The sequence below is a fragment of the Alligator sinensis genome, unplaced genomic scaffold (assembly GCF_000455745.1).
Source record: "Alligator sinensis unplaced genomic scaffold, ASM45574v1 scaffold253_1, whole genome shotgun sequence".
Classification (NCBI taxonomy): Eukaryota; Metazoa; Chordata; order Crocodylia; family Alligatoridae; genus Alligator; species Alligator sinensis.
The window spans coordinates 935,146-954,853 of NW_005842147.1; the positions used below are offsets into that span (position 1 = coordinate 935,146).

At 43.2% G+C, this 19,708-nt stretch overlaps 1 protein-coding gene across 4 annotated transcripts in view; it reads left to right on the forward strand.

Moving 5' to 3' along the window:
• The window catches only part of HIVEP1 (human immunodeficiency virus type I enhancer binding protein 1), a 201,605-nt gene that overhangs the window by 66,107 nt on the left and 115,790 nt on the right, over positions 1–19,708 (forward strand). Inside the window, exon 1 of one of the 4 annotated variants that reach the window (XM_025206225.1) lies at positions 4,173–4,953. The exons of the other annotated variants lie outside the window; for them this stretch is intronic. Within the exon in view, the coding sequence (XP_025062010.1) occupies positions 4,923–4,953 (31 nt within the window). The 5' untranslated portion in view covers positions 4,173–4,922. Of the gene's footprint in view, positions 1–4,172; positions 4,954–19,708 lie in introns of those variants that run through there. 4 annotated transcript variants of the gene reach the window in all.

The window sequence follows — 19,708 nt, forward strand, 5'->3', positions numbered from 1 at the left end:
AACCCAGCATTCATTCCTGCCTGTGACAGGGGGTCAGGCTAGATGATCTGTTCAGGTCCCTCCTGACCCTAGCTACTATGAAACTATGCCAACCTTTTTATAGCCCACCTGGAAGAAGAATTCCTCAGAACTGTACCATCAAACCCATGCTATACCTGAAATGCATAGATGACATCTTCATCTTGTGGACCAAAGCCCTGCAGTCTCTAGTTGATTTCCACCAAAAATTCACCTATCATTAACCCTCCATCAGACTATTTCTTGAATACTTTAATGCCAGCATTTCCTTTTTGGACACCACAATCAATATCCAAAATGGTAAAGTACAGCCACCATATACAAGAAACCCACGGACCAACATACATATCTAGACAACCATCAGTCAGCCTAAATGCACCAAGAAGGTTGCAATTTACAGCCAAGTGTTCCAGTACCACTGAATTTACACTGAGTAGAATACTCTTGATCACTACCTCACAGATCTCAAAAGGGCCTTCACCCAGCAAGGACATATCTCAAGAGAGAGATTGTACTTTGGAAAGAGTCATCTGGATACCACACGAAGATTTGCTGCAGTACACAAAGAAAATCTGCATGAATCACACACCACTAGTTATGGCATCCTTCCCTGGAACCTACACGGAAAATCCTCAAACAGTTGTAACCCAGACTAGAAGACTACCCAATTCTTAAAGAGATCTTTCCAGAACCACCCATCCTAGCCATTAAACAAGTACCAAACTTTGTTAACCTCATCACCAGAGGCAAACTCTATATGACCCAAACCACACCTAATGGATCCAGACCATGCCAGGACAAGAAATGCAGAACCTGCCAACACATCTCCACCACTCCTACAATTACCACACCCCACAACAAAACTAGCAACATTCCCGGATCTTACACCTGCACTTCCAGAAATGTAATATATCTCATCCAGTGCAATAAATGCCCTGATGGAAAATATGTAGGTAAAACCAAACAACAACTGTGCACCACAATGAATGCACACCGAAAATCCATCAAAAGCGGAAATATCCAATTACTTGTGAGCGCACACTTCTCACAAGACAATCCCTTCCTCTCCGATCTCTCAGTTCTAATCCTCAAAAGGAACTTGCAAAACACCTTTCATAGACGAGCCTATGACTTTCATAGACTTCATAAATCTACTGAATACAAAAAATCATGAACTCATTATAGACATTGGATATATGACACATTGCAACCTGCTTGACATCTGATAGACCAGGTACCTGCCTGACCTTACCATTTACACTTTTCTGTCCCCCACTTCCTCCCCTACTTTCCTTTTCTATCCTTTGTTCTACTAATTTCCACCTATTTACATTCTCAATGACATCTTGTCACACTTTTAGCTTCTTTCATTTCTTGGAGTTCTCAGAGCAGCAGAGTCTCCCATTGCCTGAAGAAGGGTGCTTGTGCCCGAAAGTTTGCAAAGAACTTTTTTTTCCAACTAAGTTGGTCTAATAAAGATATTACATCTACCCAAAGAAGCTTGCCTGCCTATACTTGTACTCATTTAGGCCTTAAAAGTAGACTGAGGTCTTAGAGGTAATGGTGCCATTACTTGAACTAGCACCCCAACCACCCATAATATCTATAATACAGTTTAAGTTTAGAATGTTTTGGAGCTGTATGTAATCCTGTCTTGTTTTGTGAGCAGGATGTCAAGGGGAATTCCAGATATTACTAGAATGTTAAAGCACTCTTATCCCCATGTGCTAACTTCCTTTCCCATGAAAGAGACTCTTTTTCATGGGGACACACTGAACTATATAGTAGGGGTGCACCGATTAAAGATTTTCTTGGCCAGTACAGACGCCAATCTGATAAACAATTTACTTTAAAATGCTTTGCAAGGAATTTTAAAATACTGACATAAATATGTTTTGGTTTTTTTTCTTTCTTTTTTTCTGGTGCTGTCCAGCAGCCTCCTGCATCATATGTATCAGTGTCCTGGCACTTAAATATGGTGGTGGCATGGGGAGGCTTTTAAGCAGAGTAGAGCCACATGGGGTGAGGGCTGAGGCGGGCTGCCTGCTATGGGCTCAGGGCTGTCTGCTGTGCTGCCTTTGCCTGGGAGCCCTGTGCTGGTTGCGTGCCCCCTGCCCACCCAGCAACGGAGGGCACAGTTTGCCACCCCCACTGCTGCCAGGAAGGCAGGGGGCTCACGGCCAGTATGGGGCTTCCAAGGGAAAGGCAACAGAGCAAAGAGCCCCAAGCCCACAGACAGCAGCCCACGTCTGCCTCCCACACAAATCTGGGAGGGCATATGCTGGCATATGCCCCCCCCCCCCCCATGTCTCCCCTGGGGGATGCATGCAGTGGAGAGGAGATCCCCCACCTCCCCTGGATAAAGCTGCCCATAGCTCCATCTCACTCCCCATCCTGGCCTTGGATCCCATGCACTGATCTGGCTGGGCAGCACCCCCAGCCCCACTCCCTCCCTTACTGTGAGGGCCTTGATCTGCCCTCCTATGCCCCTTCCTTCCCCCATGTCCCTTCCGCTCCATAAACTTACATGCAGGGAGCTGCTCTCCATTCTGGCTGGCTGTATTCCTAGTCATGTGCTTGCATGTGGCTGCGCACATGCATCTGGTGCCCCCTGTATCTCATTCTCAGCAACCCCAAGCAGGATACTTTGCAGGCTAGAATTCTGCCCACCTGTAAGGGAAACTGCCCTTTCCCAAGGGAACCCTGGCATCTGGGGGCCCCAGCCCTGAGGGGAAGAGGAAACCCAGGTGTCCAGGGCCCTGGCCAGAAGACATAATTATTGGTAAACATTATTGGTTACATTGGCCAAAAAAAAGCCGATAGCTGATGATGTAATTTCCCCTCTTACCAGTGTTGATCCAATAGGCATCTGATATAGTGGTGCACCCCTAGTATATAGTCTTTGTATAAAAGAACATAACGTATTTGGAAGACTTAAACATGGTTAAGTATACACTGCACCAGATGGGGATGGACTTGAAACATACGCAGATGCTTTCCTGAATGAGAACTTAAGGACATTGATAACTGTTGATATGTGCTTACTCTACATACATTTATAGCACAGAAAATTATCTGGTTTGTTGAAACATAGAAGACAGGGTAGATTTGTACTTTACAGACTAACCAAAGTAGAGAGAGACGGCGCACAAGCTTTTATGCACACACAAGCTTGTGCATCTCTACTTTGGTTAGTTTGTAAGGTACAAATCTACTGTGCCTTCTACCTTTTATATATATGTAGCAGAAGCTTCAGCTCACAAAAGCTAAATGTATATGTGTACATATATATGTGTATGTGCTGGTTAGGCTAGAAGGTGCCTGCCTTCTATTTGATTTCATACTAACAAAGCTAACTACATCTCTCTCCTTATTGTTGAAAGGTACCAGGTCTTACAGATTTTTTTCTGCATATTTTTGCTTCATAATTCATATTTTAGTTCTACATTGGTTCCACTCCACTTTCATGGCACAGATTCCAGGGTCAGGGCTCACATCTTTTTACCTTTTGAGAGTCTTGGTTGCTAATTTAAAAATGGTTTTCAAAAGTTAAACATAAAGTCAGTTCAGATGTAGCATTATCCTACCAGGGAGTGGAGGGAAGGCGGGTGGGGAGGGATGGAAATAGTAGACTGGTGTGTAACTGTTCCCCCTACAGTTGATTATATTCTTGTGGATGTATTTTGTGGATTAAGTCTTTAACAATCAGAAAGGGGTAGGAGGCAGATGAAGATCCTGAAATTCTTGCTTATTCTGTTGACGTGCTTGTTACAAAATAATCTGGGGAAAATTCCAGATATTACTAGAATATTAAAGCGCTCTTATTCCCATAGTGTATAGTTTTAGATAAAAGAACGTAACATATTTGGAATCAGGACTTGTGGTAAAAGTGATATCTTTTATTAGACCAACTACATTTTTGCAAAAAAAAATCTTTAATTGCACATTTGGAAGAATATGTTTGCGGGGGGTGGGGGAATCTATTCCAGATATTTTTGAAGACTTTGGTGTCCTAGCCACATGGAATTGTTTGCATCTGTAATTTCTAAGTTTGTGTTGAGCTGCTCCTCATCCACCAAAAGTGACTTGTTAATGAAATACAAGGGGAAAATATAGGCTGCGGTTGCTTTAAGGAAGACATGAAGTGAGGAGGGTAGGGAGTGCTGTTTTGACTGCTGACATTTGTGGCCTTTTGGCAGTGTTTCATATTCTTCTTGCTTGCGTAAGAGGTGGACTGTCTTTACTGTAGCTACTGTTGCCATGGAGAGATAGCGGGGGAGGATTCCTAGGATCTGTAAGCCTGTGAGAGATTACGTCTTAGAATCACACTCTGAGTATAACGTGATGTGGCAGGGTAATGCAGGTGTGCTGTGGCACACATAATGGGGGGTGACCTGTCAGCTGTCTGGTAACGTGACTGTTAAAATGTTCCTTAATTATTACAAGCAGAATTTAAAAAGAAAAGAAAAAAAAGTGCAAAGCCTGTCAGTTAGCTTTGGGCATAAGAGGATTATTTTTACTTGCATGTGGGCTAGGTTGCAAAATGTTGCATCAGTTTTTGTACCAGGATTGTTTGCACTATGTGGCTGGATTAAAGGAAAGGACATTTATACATACTGATGCATATTTATAGGGCTGCTGGGGACTGATTCTCGTATAGTAGAACTGGATTCCTTTAACTTGGATCTGCAGCCTTGATTTATTGCATCTGTCTCTACTCTCTTGTTCAAACATACAACAGAAACTGTTGTGGTGCTGCTTAATATGGTTCCAAAAATACGGTGCTGTAGGAGAACACGCAGCCAGCAATAAATCTGTAACTGTTCTGTGCTATAGGTAAAGTTACCTCTCAGGTTTAGTTAAAGGCGAGTCATTGACAGATACTTTTAACATGAAGGGAAGGAATGACAAAAGATGACAGCATTATCTGCTTGGGTAAGTTTTTTAGTTATTTGTAATTGACATCTTCCTCCTGAGCCTCAAAACAGGAGATACTGTTGCTACTGGGGTCTTTTAAAGCTTTTGAGACCATTAATATTTTATGAGGTTAATTTCTAAAGCAAGTGATAATTTGTTGATTTCCGTCACTGTAGTCTTTTCATTTGTTGCTGCCAGTGTAGGGGGAAAAAACTTTATAAATAATTTGCTTTTAACATTGAAAGAGATCATTTACACCTTGACAGCAGGTAGTAGAAATGTTTAATTCTGGTTTGGGTTTTTGGGGGGCTTGTTTCAATTTTGGCAGGTATACTTTAAAAAAAAGAGATGAGGGAGCAAACCCTACTTTTTTTTTTTTTTTTTTACTGGTCTTTCTTACTTTGTTTTCTGGCAGTAAACTGTACTAGGAAAAATCTAAGTAAATGCAACGTGCTCAAATTATTTTACAGCACTGAGGTGAGAAATGGGTTTGAATGGAAGAGAGTACATTACTGGGAAATGAGCTTGCATTACACCCACAGAGCATTTACTGTACATTAGTTATTACCCTGTTGTTTTTGTTGTCTGCAATTAATTGAGTAATTTCTTCTATGACTGAAACTGCCGGGTAAGCATGTTTGCTTTGAAAGGCAGTATCCTAAATCTAGAGAGCTTTTGCTCTCATTATATTAGCAAACTCTAGCAAGGCACATTTTCTGCACGATAGGTATGAATTCTTGAAAGGTAACAGTGGGGGTTAATTCACTGTTACATAAACAGCCAATAACAGCATTTCATTATACTAGAATTGCTGTAATATAGCTATTAGGTACTAAGCTATTGTTGAGAGAGAAGCCTGGTTTTGGTATGCATGGATAAAGAAATGCTGCCTTTTATGAATGTTGTTTGGATGATGAAGACACCAAAAGTAAATTAACAGAATGTTATGTCTGTAAAATAAGGACATGTATTAAACAGGGAAAGCCTAACTTTCAAAATATAGGTTGGATTTAACATTCAGCATTACAGTCAAGATAAAATCTCTCCCTCTAAGTTGTACTGAAATAATCTACCAGACAATTTTTGTGGAAGTTGAGCATTCATTGCCTGAAAAGTGTGGGTTATTTAAAAATAATTATTAAAAAGAAAAGGAAGCCTTCATTTCTGCTTTTCTGTAAAGAGTTCTAAGAAAGCTGAAGAAGTTGGTGTATGAAATGATTTTTAAAAGGGGCAATACAGCTTGGCCAAAATATAGGCATATGAATAGGACAGTGAAACATAACAGCAGATTTTATTGCAGCAGTGTTATGCAATAGTTCATCATAACCTGGGAAGCAGAGTAAAGAGATGAGAGTAGCTGATAGTGATGAAATGCCTCCGTAAGGTATTGGAGCCAGTTCTCAGAAATGGAATATTCAGTATTAGTAGCTGAAAATGTGCTGATGCATTTAAAAAGTTGTTTTCTAAAAGCATGCTACAACATCTGATTAGATTATTGTTATGCTATTTGAATGCTTATTTAGTGAACTTGGCACATTTTCAGTAGCAGGTATCTTCAAAACTAGTATTTTATTTTGATAAATGTTTTTAAAGTATAGTAAGCATAGTTACCCAAGGCATTTAATGCTGTTTAGACATTTGAACTTTGCTTGCTTAGATACCTCCTCAGTTGTCTGTAGATTAATTTGGAACTATTTCTTTTGCAAATGGAACCAGAAAAATATTGTTTGTACTGCAGTTCTATACAAAATAGAAGAGTACTCTAATTTTTTAATGAACTGTTATGTATGCAGTAGATTTTTTAAATGAAAAGCCAGTTGTCTTTAAACAGACATTTATATGTTGATTCTTGTAATTTTACAAACTTGTCTGCTTTTTTAAAAAGATGCATCATTTTTCAGCACCACCATTGTTTCTTTGTAATGCACACCAGTGAGTTTTTATTAGCTGTTTGTTTTTTTTTGTTTTTGTTTTTTTTGTTTTTTTTGTGGAAGTGTCTTTTTAAATATTTGAGCCTGAAACTTGATAAGCTAATAGTAGTTACCTTGGCAAACTACAGAACAAATGAAGATGGATGATACTTGACCTTAAAACTATTTTGGGATGGACTGGGCAGATGCAACTGAAAGTGGAGAGTTAACTGCTGTTCTTTCGGCAGCAACATTTAACAGTGTAGGATTTCAGTAAATACTTCCTTTGGAAAAGGAAGTGACACACATGCCCCATCTTCTGATTTGATTCTGAAGTTTTTCTAAAGCCCTGGGTTTGCAAAGAATCACAATTTTTAATAGTTGCAGTCAATATTATGTAGATCCAGATTTGAGATGTTTTGTACTTCCTTGACATATAAACTTAAATATACTTATTTCTGTGTTTTTGTACTGGCATGTGTGCCCTTGTCATTATATGCAGTGAGTTAAAACTGTTTTACAAACATTTAAAATAGGAGACCTTTGCTACAGTCAATATAATTATACCAGAGTAAAAGTACTATAAATCAGAGGAAGATTGTTGGCTCATTTTGCTCTATGCACTATGATTCAGTTATAAACCGTGGTACTGTACTACTTGAAAGCGTTGGTGAAGTTGGATGACAGAACATGGTACTCATTACTGCACGTGTTTGTACTACTTTAGAGCAGCGAAGATTAAATACAGTATCTGCATTGGTTTATCCGTTCTTGGTTTGCCTCCTGAAACTTATGACAGAACCATGGCATTTATTTTGGAGGGGACTTACAAAAGTACAGGGGGGAGTTAGGTACCAAACTGCCCTTCAGAAATTTCTCCCTGACTATAAACTTATTAGAAAATTGCTTGTCAAGAATAACTGGTGGGCAGGGACGGAGCCCTGCATCTGGACCCACACTACCCCCCCACCACTCTGGGTCCGGGCCTGCTCCGCCTCCGCTCCCATCGCCAAAGCGGGCCCAGCCCCGCTCCCCCCACCGTGTCAGGCCTGGGACTGCTGCCCCTACTGTGCCAGGCCAGATCATGGGGCAGTTGGAGCCCAGTGGGTCGTCCAGCGGTGCAGTGTGGGGGAGCCAAGTGTGGGGTGAATGTGCCCCCCTCACCCGGCTTCCCTGTGGTGTGTGCAGCGGCAGGAGTTGCCTGCCCATACCCCTAGAGGAGCCACTGGGCTCCAATTGCCCCATGACCTGGTCCAGCCTGAGCGCAGCCATGGGGGCTTCTCTCGCGGCTCCTCCGGCTGTGCCTGCTTCTGCCCCAGTGTGGGGGAGCCACAGGAGAAGGCCCTGCGGCTGCCCTGCCCAGCCCCATCCCCCTGCCCGGCCCAGCCAGCATGCGAAGGGGGACGCGACGCAGGGCATAGTTTTGCCAGTTGGTGCAGGATGCGGGCGCAGTAGCGCTGGGCTGTGCTCTGCTGCTGCTTTTCCCCTTCTGCCTAGAGCAAGCTGCGACTGCATCCTGCACCCTCCCGGCTGGGCAAGCAGCAGCAGGGCATAGCCCCCGCTCCCAGCACTGCTGCACCTGCACCCTGTGCTCCTCCTACCCCGCTCCCTGAGTAACGTGCTCCCCCCACCTCGGCTGGGCAGCTTGTCCCAGTCCCAGCCCCCGCCCCAATCCCTCTTTCCCCTATGCCCGTTCCCTCCTCCCTCCCCAACTCCACAGACTTACTAGCTGGTGTCAGCTGCCTGTTTAGTTTATGTCCGAATATTTCTGAAGCTTTTTCGAACTGATTCGGAGCTGTTAATTGGTCTTCCGATTTGATTAGGAGATTCAGTCCCTGAATCGGGCCGAATCTCCTCTGAATTGAATTGGCTACCGAAGCTTTGAACAGCCGTGCTTCCTAGGCTTGTTTATATTTTCATTGCTAAAGGGAGCAAAAATCAAAGAAAGCTAAGGCCAAGATTTTCAGGAGTTTAATGATTTTGGGTATCAACTTTGGTGCCCAATTAGGGTCATCATAAAAGTGGCCTGATCCTCTGAAGATGTTGAAAAACCTTGTGCACATTAAGATATCCCAAACTAATAGCCCTATTTGAAGTTCTGGGCCCAAATATATACTGTAATACTACAGAAATTTCTGTAAGGGAGTAGTTACAGAAACCAGAAGGGGTTCAAAAGTAGCATCTGGTCAGTATGTGAAAACAATACAAAAGATTAAAACACTCAGAAGTGCAAATAAAGAGGTAATAACAGAAGTCTGTTCCTTCTAGTTGGATGGCCATAAGCTGCCTGTCAGTTGGTATATATTTATATAGCTCCATCTCAGTAGTAACTGAACTCAGAAACATTAATTAATTTGTCCTTAGAGTAGCCCTTTGCAGTACGGAAATATTGGTTATAGGAAACCAAGACACAGAAAAATTAGGGTTTTTGCCCAGCATCACAAAAGAGATCTGTGGCACACGCTGGTATTGAACCTAGGTATTAAGACCTAGTTTAGTGCCTTAGCCTTGCAACCATATTTTTTTCATATTCCCATTATCTTTTCTTTCTCAGTGTAACTCCCCCAGTTTCACTCACTGAGCTGCTTAGTCAAGAGCAGTTGCCCACTCCCTCCTTTTCTTGTGTCTGTGTAAACGAAACACTGCCATTGGGTTGCTTCCTGCCACCTGCTTTCATTGCACTATAAGTTTGGAGGCTTTCCAGTGCAGCTAGTCCTTACTCCTGTCTGCACCCTGGGATTCTAGAGGAGCTCTGAAGAAACAAACCATTGTGTGATATTTGGCAGGTCTACAGAGCTGCTTGCCACGGGGCAGCGAAAGTAATAACAAGGGAGTTCCCACAGATAAGTAGATGTTGTGAGGCTAGAAGAGTGAAGCTACACCAGGAGGTTTTACCAGGTAATAAAGCTGTTGGATGAAATCTTGGTTCTATTAAAATGCGTTGGAACTTTGCCATTTAATTTGTTGGGGCCCTGATTTCACCCACAAAGTATGTGGTTTTCCTGGGTTAATGATTTCTGCAACCTTCTATTATTTCTACTGGCATGTAGGTTTTTGGATCCCAAAGCATGCACTGTGTATCACCCGCTATTGGTAGGGTATAATAAAGTTGGAGGGCTTATCAGAGTTTGGGGTTTGGAATGAGCAAGGCATTTGAGTTTGATCCAATTAATTCCAAGCAACAGAGGAGACTCAGAGAGAGCTTTTTCTGGGCAAAACCAAAAATACGCAACTTTACCTCTATATATACAATTTTGATGTAGTTATTGGCTTAAATTACATACATATTATATACATATGTATGTGTGTTTTGGTATATGCAAAATTATCATTTGCATGCATATATTTGGCAGCGAGAGAAAGAGGAGGATGTTAGAGAAGCACTATTTGAAAAGCTGTAATTAAGTTTGAGTTAAATTTGATACTTAAAGCAGGGAGCCTTTTTCTTTATATGAAAAATAAAGCATTTCCTTCCAAAATTTTAACATATTTTGTGGAATGAATTCTCTGAAACTTTCACAAGTAAATCCATTAATTAGTTTAACTTGCTAAACATTTCACAATGTTGCCCTTAAACAACAAGAAAAATATCATCAGGTGCCAAACCATTGCTTGTGTATATATCTAATGATCTGTTAACCCATTACTTAAAGCTACTGTAATTAAAATTCTCTGAAATCACGTTCATGGATTACATTTGATGGGGTTTTTTAGAACTACGGGAAAACCTTGTTAATTCAAAATGCAGGGAGCCAAAAAAAAAGTGACTTCTAAATGAACAGAAATGAGAAAGAAAGGTGTGCTCAGCTGTGAGCATAAAGAAGAAGTCAACATCTAGTTGATGTAGTGGTTCATTATGACTTGAAAAAGTATGCAGTGAGGGGGACTGAGCACAATGCCTACTATGTCTTATTCAGATGAGCTATACTAAACTAACTTTGTGGTAGGTTCCTACTGGCATATTTGACAAGCATGAGCCTCAGTCTTGTGCCAGGTGCCCTATGGGCATGCTCAGTGCGGGCTGCATTCAATCAACTTTGTAGTTGTTTCCCATGACTGAGCATGTGCTGCTCTTGGCAGTGGTTTAATGATAGACAAATTATTTAATGAGGTTTTCCTGATCCAAAGGACCAGAAAAGGACTTTGAATTTCAGAGTGCCTGTAGTTTGAATTCTCTGCATCATAAAGCATACAAAAACATATCCTTTTGGCTGGGGAGTGACAATAGCTTTGAAGTATCTGATACTTTGAACTATCCAATATCGGACTAATGAGGTTTTCCTGTATTGGATTTTTTATGCATTTTCTTCGTAATGGAAAATTTCTCTTTCATTGGAGCTGATAAATAATCCTAAAATTTCCGTGAAATATTGTCCTCTTTGAAAATGGCTGCTATGTTTCACTGTTTTTAGTGGGGCTGAAAATCCAATCTGTCCTTTGCAGTAAAGGCCACAGCTTCCATTCACTTACCCCTTGGTGCATTCCTTTCCACCAGAGCTATATGACAAATGTTCCAGGAAATTGTAAGATGTTGACTTTTTTTTTTTTTAATCTTAAGAGAAAATGAGAAATTGAAATTTCCAAATGTTTACCAGCCAATAATCTGAAAATAAAATTTTAGATCAAATCAAAGAAAAATTTCATTTTGGTCATTTTTAAACTTTGTTTCTATTTGACTTTTTAAAAGTTTTTTACAACTCTAAGTGCAAATAATCTCTTTTTTAAAAGAAAATTCATTTTGGAGGGGAAAAAAAACCTTGTTTGTTGTTTTGTTCCAGAAAATTTGAAAATGTGCTGGCTTAAAAAAATTAGGTTTGGCAATCTGCCAAAATGGATCCTTTTCAGTGAACAGCTTTGGTTTCAATGAAACAACTTTTTCTAAAGAAATATATATATCCATTAGGCCTATGTGAAGCAGCTAGTATTCACTTCGAATTTGCCTGATTTGGGGGACAGTGATTCTATTCGGTGATTCAAATCACTGTCCCAAATTGATTTGGCCGAATCTGATTCAGAGATTCAGCCACTGCCGAATCGGCTGAATCTCTGAATTGAACAGGCCCCATCCTCTTCCTGCTCTCCCAGCCCCCAAAATGGCTGCCCCATCCAGCCCCAGCATCCTGGCACTTTAAAAAAACACAAAAGAAGACCAAAAAAAAAAAAAGCCCTGCACTCACCAACTCCTGCCAGGTGGGGGGGCGATCGCTGCTGCTCCCCACTGCCCTATGCTGTGGTGGTGGGGCTCTGCCACAAGCCCCCTGAAGCCCCGATGTCCACTGTAGCAACCAGTGAGTGTGGGGTTGTTTATTATTTATTTATTTATTTATTTTTAAGTGCTGGGATGCTTCGGCTGGTCAGGGCAGCTGTTGATGGGGCTGGGAGAGTGGCCAGGGGGTGCACAGGGGGGCTGGGGGAGCAGGCAGGGGATGGGGCCTAGCAGGGGTCCCTTCACAGTCCTCTCTCCCCTGCTTCAGCCCCTCCCTCCCCTTGGCTCCTTACTTACCGGCCTGGAGGCCAGGTCTAGCTGCCTGTGCTAGCAGGTGGGGACTACCCAAATCTCTGAAACTTCTCTGAATCAATTTGGACCTTTTTATTGGTCTCCAATTTTGATTTGATCTGGCCACTGAATTGGGCCGAAGCTTCTCCGAATCAAATCGGCAACCAAAGCTTTGCGTTGCCCTAATATCCATGGTAACATATGGAAATGCACAGTTAGGTGATCCACACAACATTAACTTTATCCTTTTATTGATACTAGAAGTCAACCTATCTTTGAATATCAGTTAGATTAAAGTAGTATGCTAAAATACCTTAAAACATTATGGGATTATTGCCTTGTTGCAACACTATGGAAGTTAAGTTTGTTTGAGTCCTCTACCTGTGTGTTTGCATACCTATGTTGGAATTTTCATTTTAAGTTTAACAATGCTAGCTTTGAAGATGATCGCAATGTCTCTACAATGCATTTTATATCATTGTATATCACTCATATACACTCTTAACCTTAACCTCATTTTGGTATAGTTCTTCTTGCTTTGGCATTTTAAAGAAAGGTGTGTTTTCTTGCATTGTATCCATTTGGTTTACAGAAGGGGTGTTGACCCATCTTTGTAGGCTGTATGTTTTTCTGGTTCTTAAGGTTACATGGCATGGCTGTCAAAACTGCTCTGTTGGCATGGTCAGTTCCCAGTGAATTAGCACAGCTGCTGCAAGAGTAGGTACTTTTCAATTTACCACTTTCAGTCACCACTGGCAGCAAAAATTGACAGCAGTCGGCAATGGGGGTGAATGGTGGTGGTGTTAATACCCCTGAGTACTGGGACTGTGGCCTGCCAACTGATCTGAATTTGACACTTCTTGTTTACAGTATAATATTTACAAGCTGCCGATCATCAAAAGAATGTTCAGATCCCTAATCAATCTGTATAGACTATTACCAGTGTACGCTCAGAAATGGGATTTACTTGAAGGTTGCTACTGCTTTTTTGCCATCATTTATTATGAAAACTTTGCAAAATCGCAAGTGATTTTTGCAAGGTATTTTAAACTGTAGTTTTAAAATATATTTTAAACATGAATGTTTTTATAAAGCAGAATCCTGTAAATATGTTATAGATGACTTTGACAAAAATGAAACCAGACATCTGCAAAACAAGCCAAAATGAGTTGCATTCAGTTGTTTGATATGACACTTCATTTCTCCTGTATATTTTATATACAGCTTTGGCACTATTCTGATAGTTACTGGGTAAATGGCTTTTTATTTTCCCTTATATTCATCTTGTTTATACCTTGTTACTTATCTTCTAGCCACTTAAGAAGCTTGGAGTGGCTATTGTTTAATTTGTTTTTAGATTACACGGTTTGAACATGAGAAAATTCATGGAAATTGAATGTTCAAATTACGACAGCTCCTGTTTTGCTCCAGTTTGCATTGAATATTCAAGTTCAATGATTTTTCTTCCGCTCCATTAGTAGGAAAATTACACTTGACAACATCTGTTCTCTTAGACTTTCAGTATCTCTGACATCTTGAGGATTTGACAAAGTTATTCTGCCCCTTTCTACATCTAGCGTGTAAATTCAGGAGCACCAATTTGTATTTCCGTATCTGTGATAATGAGTCTGCAGACCTAGAACTGATAAAATGTTATCCTCAGTGCCATATAGGAAAGTAGTCTCAAGGATACTTAAAGTAAGTTCTTTAAGTATGAGGCACATTGTAATTTTAGAAAACTGAATTTTTAAAAAGCCAGGGAATAAATATAGTTTTGGAATTTTTGAAGTTAACTGGTTTGCTGCCTCCTAGGCTCAATTTTTCTTTCATTTTCAGGTAGCATCAATAGAGTATTCTGATTGCAGCTTCCAGACCCTTGTGAGATAAAAGAGCTCCTCTGAACTTTCCTCTACTGCACATCACTGAGTAGCCAAAGGAATAGTGCAAAGAGCAGAGCTGTAATTTAGTTGCATAATATATTCATTATTTTCTGTCAGCTACTAAAATGTTTATTACATTTGAGCAGATGTGGGACAGTTTAACAGTGATTAAAAATACACTGTGTAGTTAAAAATGATTAAAACAGGTTTTTTTTCCCCTTGGAGGAAAGAATGAGACACCATTTTTTAATCTATTTGGATAGTAATAGTGATGGCTTAGCAAGCTATTTTAATAAGAGTCTACATAGTGTCAGCACAAGGAACATGGAGTGCAACCAAAATTATCCAGTATGCTCCAAAAATCTGTTTCTAAGATTTGAATGTATTTGGACACTTCAACAACAATGTTGGCTTTTAAAAGAAATTTTAAGCTGAATTATTTGCTTTTTCTTAACTTACTCAAAAAGAACACCATGTTTTGAATACTGCTTTTTAAGGTAAGTTGTTTTTAATACAATTCATGGTATTTAGGACTGCTAACACAGGTAGGTGATTTTGAGAATCCAGAATTACATCTGGTGATATAAAGGCCTTTGTTGATATAGCTTTGGGAACAGGGATTGCATTTTTATATGGGTAGAGTGCTTAGTACAATGGTTCCCTATCCTTAATGGGTGGCCCCTAAGTAGTATAATATGAACAATAACCTTCGGCCCGCAGTATATTAATTCAGCCTTTGGGTCTTTTTGGAGTCCTTGTTACTTTGTGATACCTAAAAACCTTGCTTTCAATTAGAGACAGTTAGAGCATTGTGCCACATTTTGTGAGACAGTTCTGTCTGTGGTGATCCAATTGTTTGTCCCCTAAGTAGGCTTATATTGCACTTGCCCCTGAATCTATATCCAAAGCCTATTGAAGTGAATAGAAAGTTTCCCATTGTTTTCAAATGGACTTTGTATCACATTCCAGTTTCTAATAATGGAACTACATACCTTGAAGAAGTGGCAAGAAATGCAAAGCACAACAACCAATTGACAACTGTGTACATGCCACTCTGGCTGGTGCTCTTTTTTGGTATGCAGGCTGCTCTCTAAATACAAAGAATAATTATGGCTTTTGTTTTAGAATTCAGTCTCGTTGTGACAATATGCTGGATCACCTTTATTGGAAATTATACCTGTTGCAATCTTTATACAGGTTTCCCTCAATTTATGCGGTACATGCATTCCTGGAGAACGACACATAAATCGAATTTGCATAAAGCAAACCCACTTTATAACGCAACAAATAGGGATAGGTTCCCATGGTGTTGAGGGAGGGAGGGAGTAGGGTTGGGGCAAGGGAAGGGGTGGGGAGAGGGGTGCTCCTTCCAGGGCTGCGTGACGAAGCAAAACAGAGGGAACTGTCAGTGGGTGCAGGGTAGTGGGGGCACAGCTCTAGCTGCAGCAGAGCTGGGGTGAGGGGGAACAAGTGGAGCTCTGGGTGGTGTGAGGCCACTCACCCCAGTCCCTGCTGCAGTCACCCCAGGAGCGACCCGTGACGGCTGCCTGCAGTTGCTGGGTTTCACCATGCTCTGCTTGCCCCCCCATACCTGGGCTCTGCCTGTCCCCCCACACCACAGCTCCTGGGCTGTGTCATGCTATGGTGAAGGCAGCTGGTGTTGGCTGCTCCTGGGGTCACTGAAACAGGGGCTGGGGTGAGTGGATAGAAGCGGAGCCCCAGGCAGCACTAGGCACGGCACTTACCCCAGCCCCTGCTGTAGCAGCTCCGGGAGTTGCCCACGCCAGCTGTGGAGGGAATTGTCAGTGAGTGTGTGGGGGGGGGGGGGGGGGGGGGGGTTCACCTCTTGCTGTACTATGCCCCTCAGGATGACTGGGCTGGGGGGCTGTGCTGGGCTCTTCCTGGGGGGCGTGTGTCCCCAGATCTGTGCACGGGACAATGGCAGGCTGGGGCCAGTGGTGACACTGGGCTCTTCCTGGCACTCGGGCCAGACCGCACTGAGCACCAGGAACAGCTGGGTGCCACCGCCGGGCTGCACCATGCCCTGAGCCCCCTGGGGCTCCACCTGTCCCAGTCTCACCAGCTGCAGCTGTTAAGCTAAGCTTATCTCCTACCTCTCTCCTTGGTCCATCAGTGAACCGCAAGCGAACATCACTAACACTGGAGACAAAACTGGAGATTTTGAAATGCGTTGAAGCTGGTGATGGGCCTGCTGCACTTGGCCATGCATCCACCCTGGGTGAGTCCACCATATGTGCCATCAAGAAGAATGTCGACAACATAAGCAGTTCTGTGATCCATTCAATACCACTTACTGCCAAGATAGCAATGAAAGTAAGGAACCTGCTGTTGGAGAAGATGGTAGGGATGTGGGTGGAAGATCAAACCTAGAAGAAGATGAATCTTTCCTCCACTGCGATAAGGGGTTAAGGCCCTGCAAATTTATGGCTGCCTGCTTCAAGAGGATGGTGGCCCTGAAGAGCCCATTATGGCTCGTAAGGGTTAGTTTGACAAGTTCATTTGGTGTACGAGCTTACACAGTGTTTAGATGACTGGGGAATCTGCAAGTGCTGATCATAAAGCTCCTGCAAAGTTTCCTAAGGGGTTTGAAGCAATCATAGCTGCTGGGGATACAGTCCTAAGCAAGCTTTCAATGCAGATGAGATGGGGTATTTTGGAAGCAGGTGCCATCTAGGGCATACATCTCCAAGGCAGAGAAGGTTGCAAGTGGGATCAAGTCTGTGAAGAACAGGCTGACTGTCCTACTGTGTGGCAATGCTGCTGGAGATTTTAAGTGCAAGCCACTGATAGTCTACCCCTCCCTAAACCCATGTGCATTAAAAGGATTGAGTAGGAACATGTTACCTGTATACTGGGCTGCAAACAAGAAGGCGTGGTTGACAGGCCAAGTTTTTGAGGACTAGTTCACTCAGCATATTATCGCGGAGGCACAGCGCTATTGCGGGGAGGCTAACTTGCATTTAAGGTGTTGCTCATCCTTGACAATGCCCCTGGACACCCTAAACACCTGGAAATGATCAACCCCAATGTGAGAATTGTGTTCCTCCCCCCTAACATGACCTCACTAATGCAGCCTCTTGATCAGGGTGTGATCAAGTACCCAGGAAAAAGCTGGGTTCCCAGGTACTGGTGCCATGCCAGGTAGAGTAAAGGATGAGCATGGTAGGAATAATCACATTCCTACTATTACCGTAGAATTGGTGTATGACCAATTAAAAAAATTAGATGTATACAAGTCAGCGGAACCGGATGATCTTCATCCGAGAGTGCTGAAGGAGCTAGCTGAAGTTATTGCAGAACCCCTGGCAAAACTCTTCCACAACTCATGGCACCCTGGAGAAATCCCTGAGGACTGGAAGAGGGCCAATGTTGTGTCGGAGGACGGAAAGGGGGCAATGGTGGGGCCCATCCACAAGAAGGGCAGGAGGGAGGACCCGGGTATCCATAGGCCAATCAGCCTAAATTTCATCCTAGGGAAAATCATAGAAAAGTTCATCAAGGAGTCTATCTGCGATAAGCTTGCAGAAGGTAAGATTCTGAATGACAGCCAGCATGGCTTCGTTATGGGCAGGTCTTGCTTTACTAACCTCATCTCCTCCTATGACCAGGTAACTCGCTACCTGGATGTGAGAGAGCAGGTTGACATTGTATACCTTGACTTCCAAAAGGCCTTTGATCTAGTATCCCACAATGTCCTCGCGAGAAAATTGGAGGATTGTGGGCTTAACTCCAAGACAGTCAGGTGAGTGAGAAACGCTGCAGGATACAACCCAGAGCCATAGTGAATGGATCTGTGTCATCCTGGTGAGAAGTGGGCAGCAATGTCCCTCAGGGATCAGTGCTTGGTCCAAGATTTTTCAACATCTTTATTAACAATTTGGATGTGGGGGTGAAGAGCTCACTGGCCAAGTTTGTGGATGACACCAAGTCATGGGGGAGCGTGGTCACACTTGAAGATAGGCTATAGTTACAGGCAGACCTAGACAGGCTAGCAGGTTGGGCAGATTGGAATCTGATGAAGTCCAATTTGAGAAATATAAAGTGCCCCACCTGGGGATGATCAACCCCCAACACATGTACAGGCTTGGCAGCACTAAACTGACTAGCACCACAAATGAAAGGGGCCTGGGGGTAATAATAGATCACAGTATGAATATTAGCCAGCAGTGCGATGCTGTAGCCAGTAGGGCAAATAATACTCTGGCATGCATCAACTGATGTGTCATGGATTCCAAGGGCTCCTTGAAACTGTGCACAACTGTTCAAGAGGTTATTGATCTTGGATGGAAGGTGGGAGGAGATGGCTTTTCAGACCTCAAGGTGGCAGACGTCACAGAGCTCATGGATTCCGACAATGAGGAATTAAGTGTTGATGAACTGATAGAGATTGCAGCTGCTAATGAGGAAGAGGAGGAACAGGAGCAAGAGGTGGTCCTTGAGGTCAAGGATATGATTATGAAGAAGGTAGCCGAGTTTTTTTTGCTCGGGCTGAGACTTGCTTAGTTTGCCCTGGATATGGGCCCTAGCCTGGATAGGAGCCTACAGTTCAAGTGTGGTTTGAACTCTCTCCTTTGTCACTACAAGGAGGTGCACACCCAGATCCAACTACACTAGGGGAGGTTATATTGGCAAGGTTATGAGAGCCCCATGCCTGTTGATTCTCCTATGGATGTTACCTTGCCTGTATTTCCTACCAGCGATATGGAGTCTGACACCTGAAGACCCTTCACCACTCTTTTCACACCAACTAAGCATTCCCCACTACCCTGTGCTTGTGTGTACTGTCTGCTGTTGGTGACTACTATACCAGAATTGTCTTTGTAAAAGTGATAGAAATGGGTCTGGGGGTCAGTAGTGTATGCAAGGTCAATTTGGTTTACGCGAGGTAAGTCTGTAGGGGAAGGGACAGGGGGAGGGGTGCAGTGCAAAGCAGGGGGAACAATCAGTAGGTTAGGGGTGGGGGGGTGAGCCTCTTGCTGCTCTGCGTTCCCCGTGACGGCTGGGGGGCTGTGTCAGGCTCTTCCGGGGGGGACTGCCCCCGGGACTGCGTGTGGGATGACAGGTGGCTGCCGCAGCAGGCTGGGGCTGATGGCAGCACTGGGCTGTTCCTGGCATTCGGCGCAGCCTGCCCCAAGCACCAGGAAGAGCCCGGTGCTGCCACCAGCCTCAGCTTGCAGCGGCAGCCTGCTGTTGTCCCACATGCAGATCTGGGGACATGTGCCCCCTAGGAAGAGCCTAGCACAGACCCCCAGCCTGCAGCCATCCCAGGGGACACGGAGCAACAAGAGGCATGTCTCCCCCCCCACTAACAGTTCCCTCTGCAGATGGTGCAGGCCGTTCCCAGGACTGCTGCAGCAGGGGCTGGGGTGAGTGTCTCACCCAGTGCTGCCTGGGGCTCCGCTTGTTCCCACTCACCCCAGCCCCTGCCGTGGTGGGCCCGGGAGCAGCTGACATGAACTCGCCGC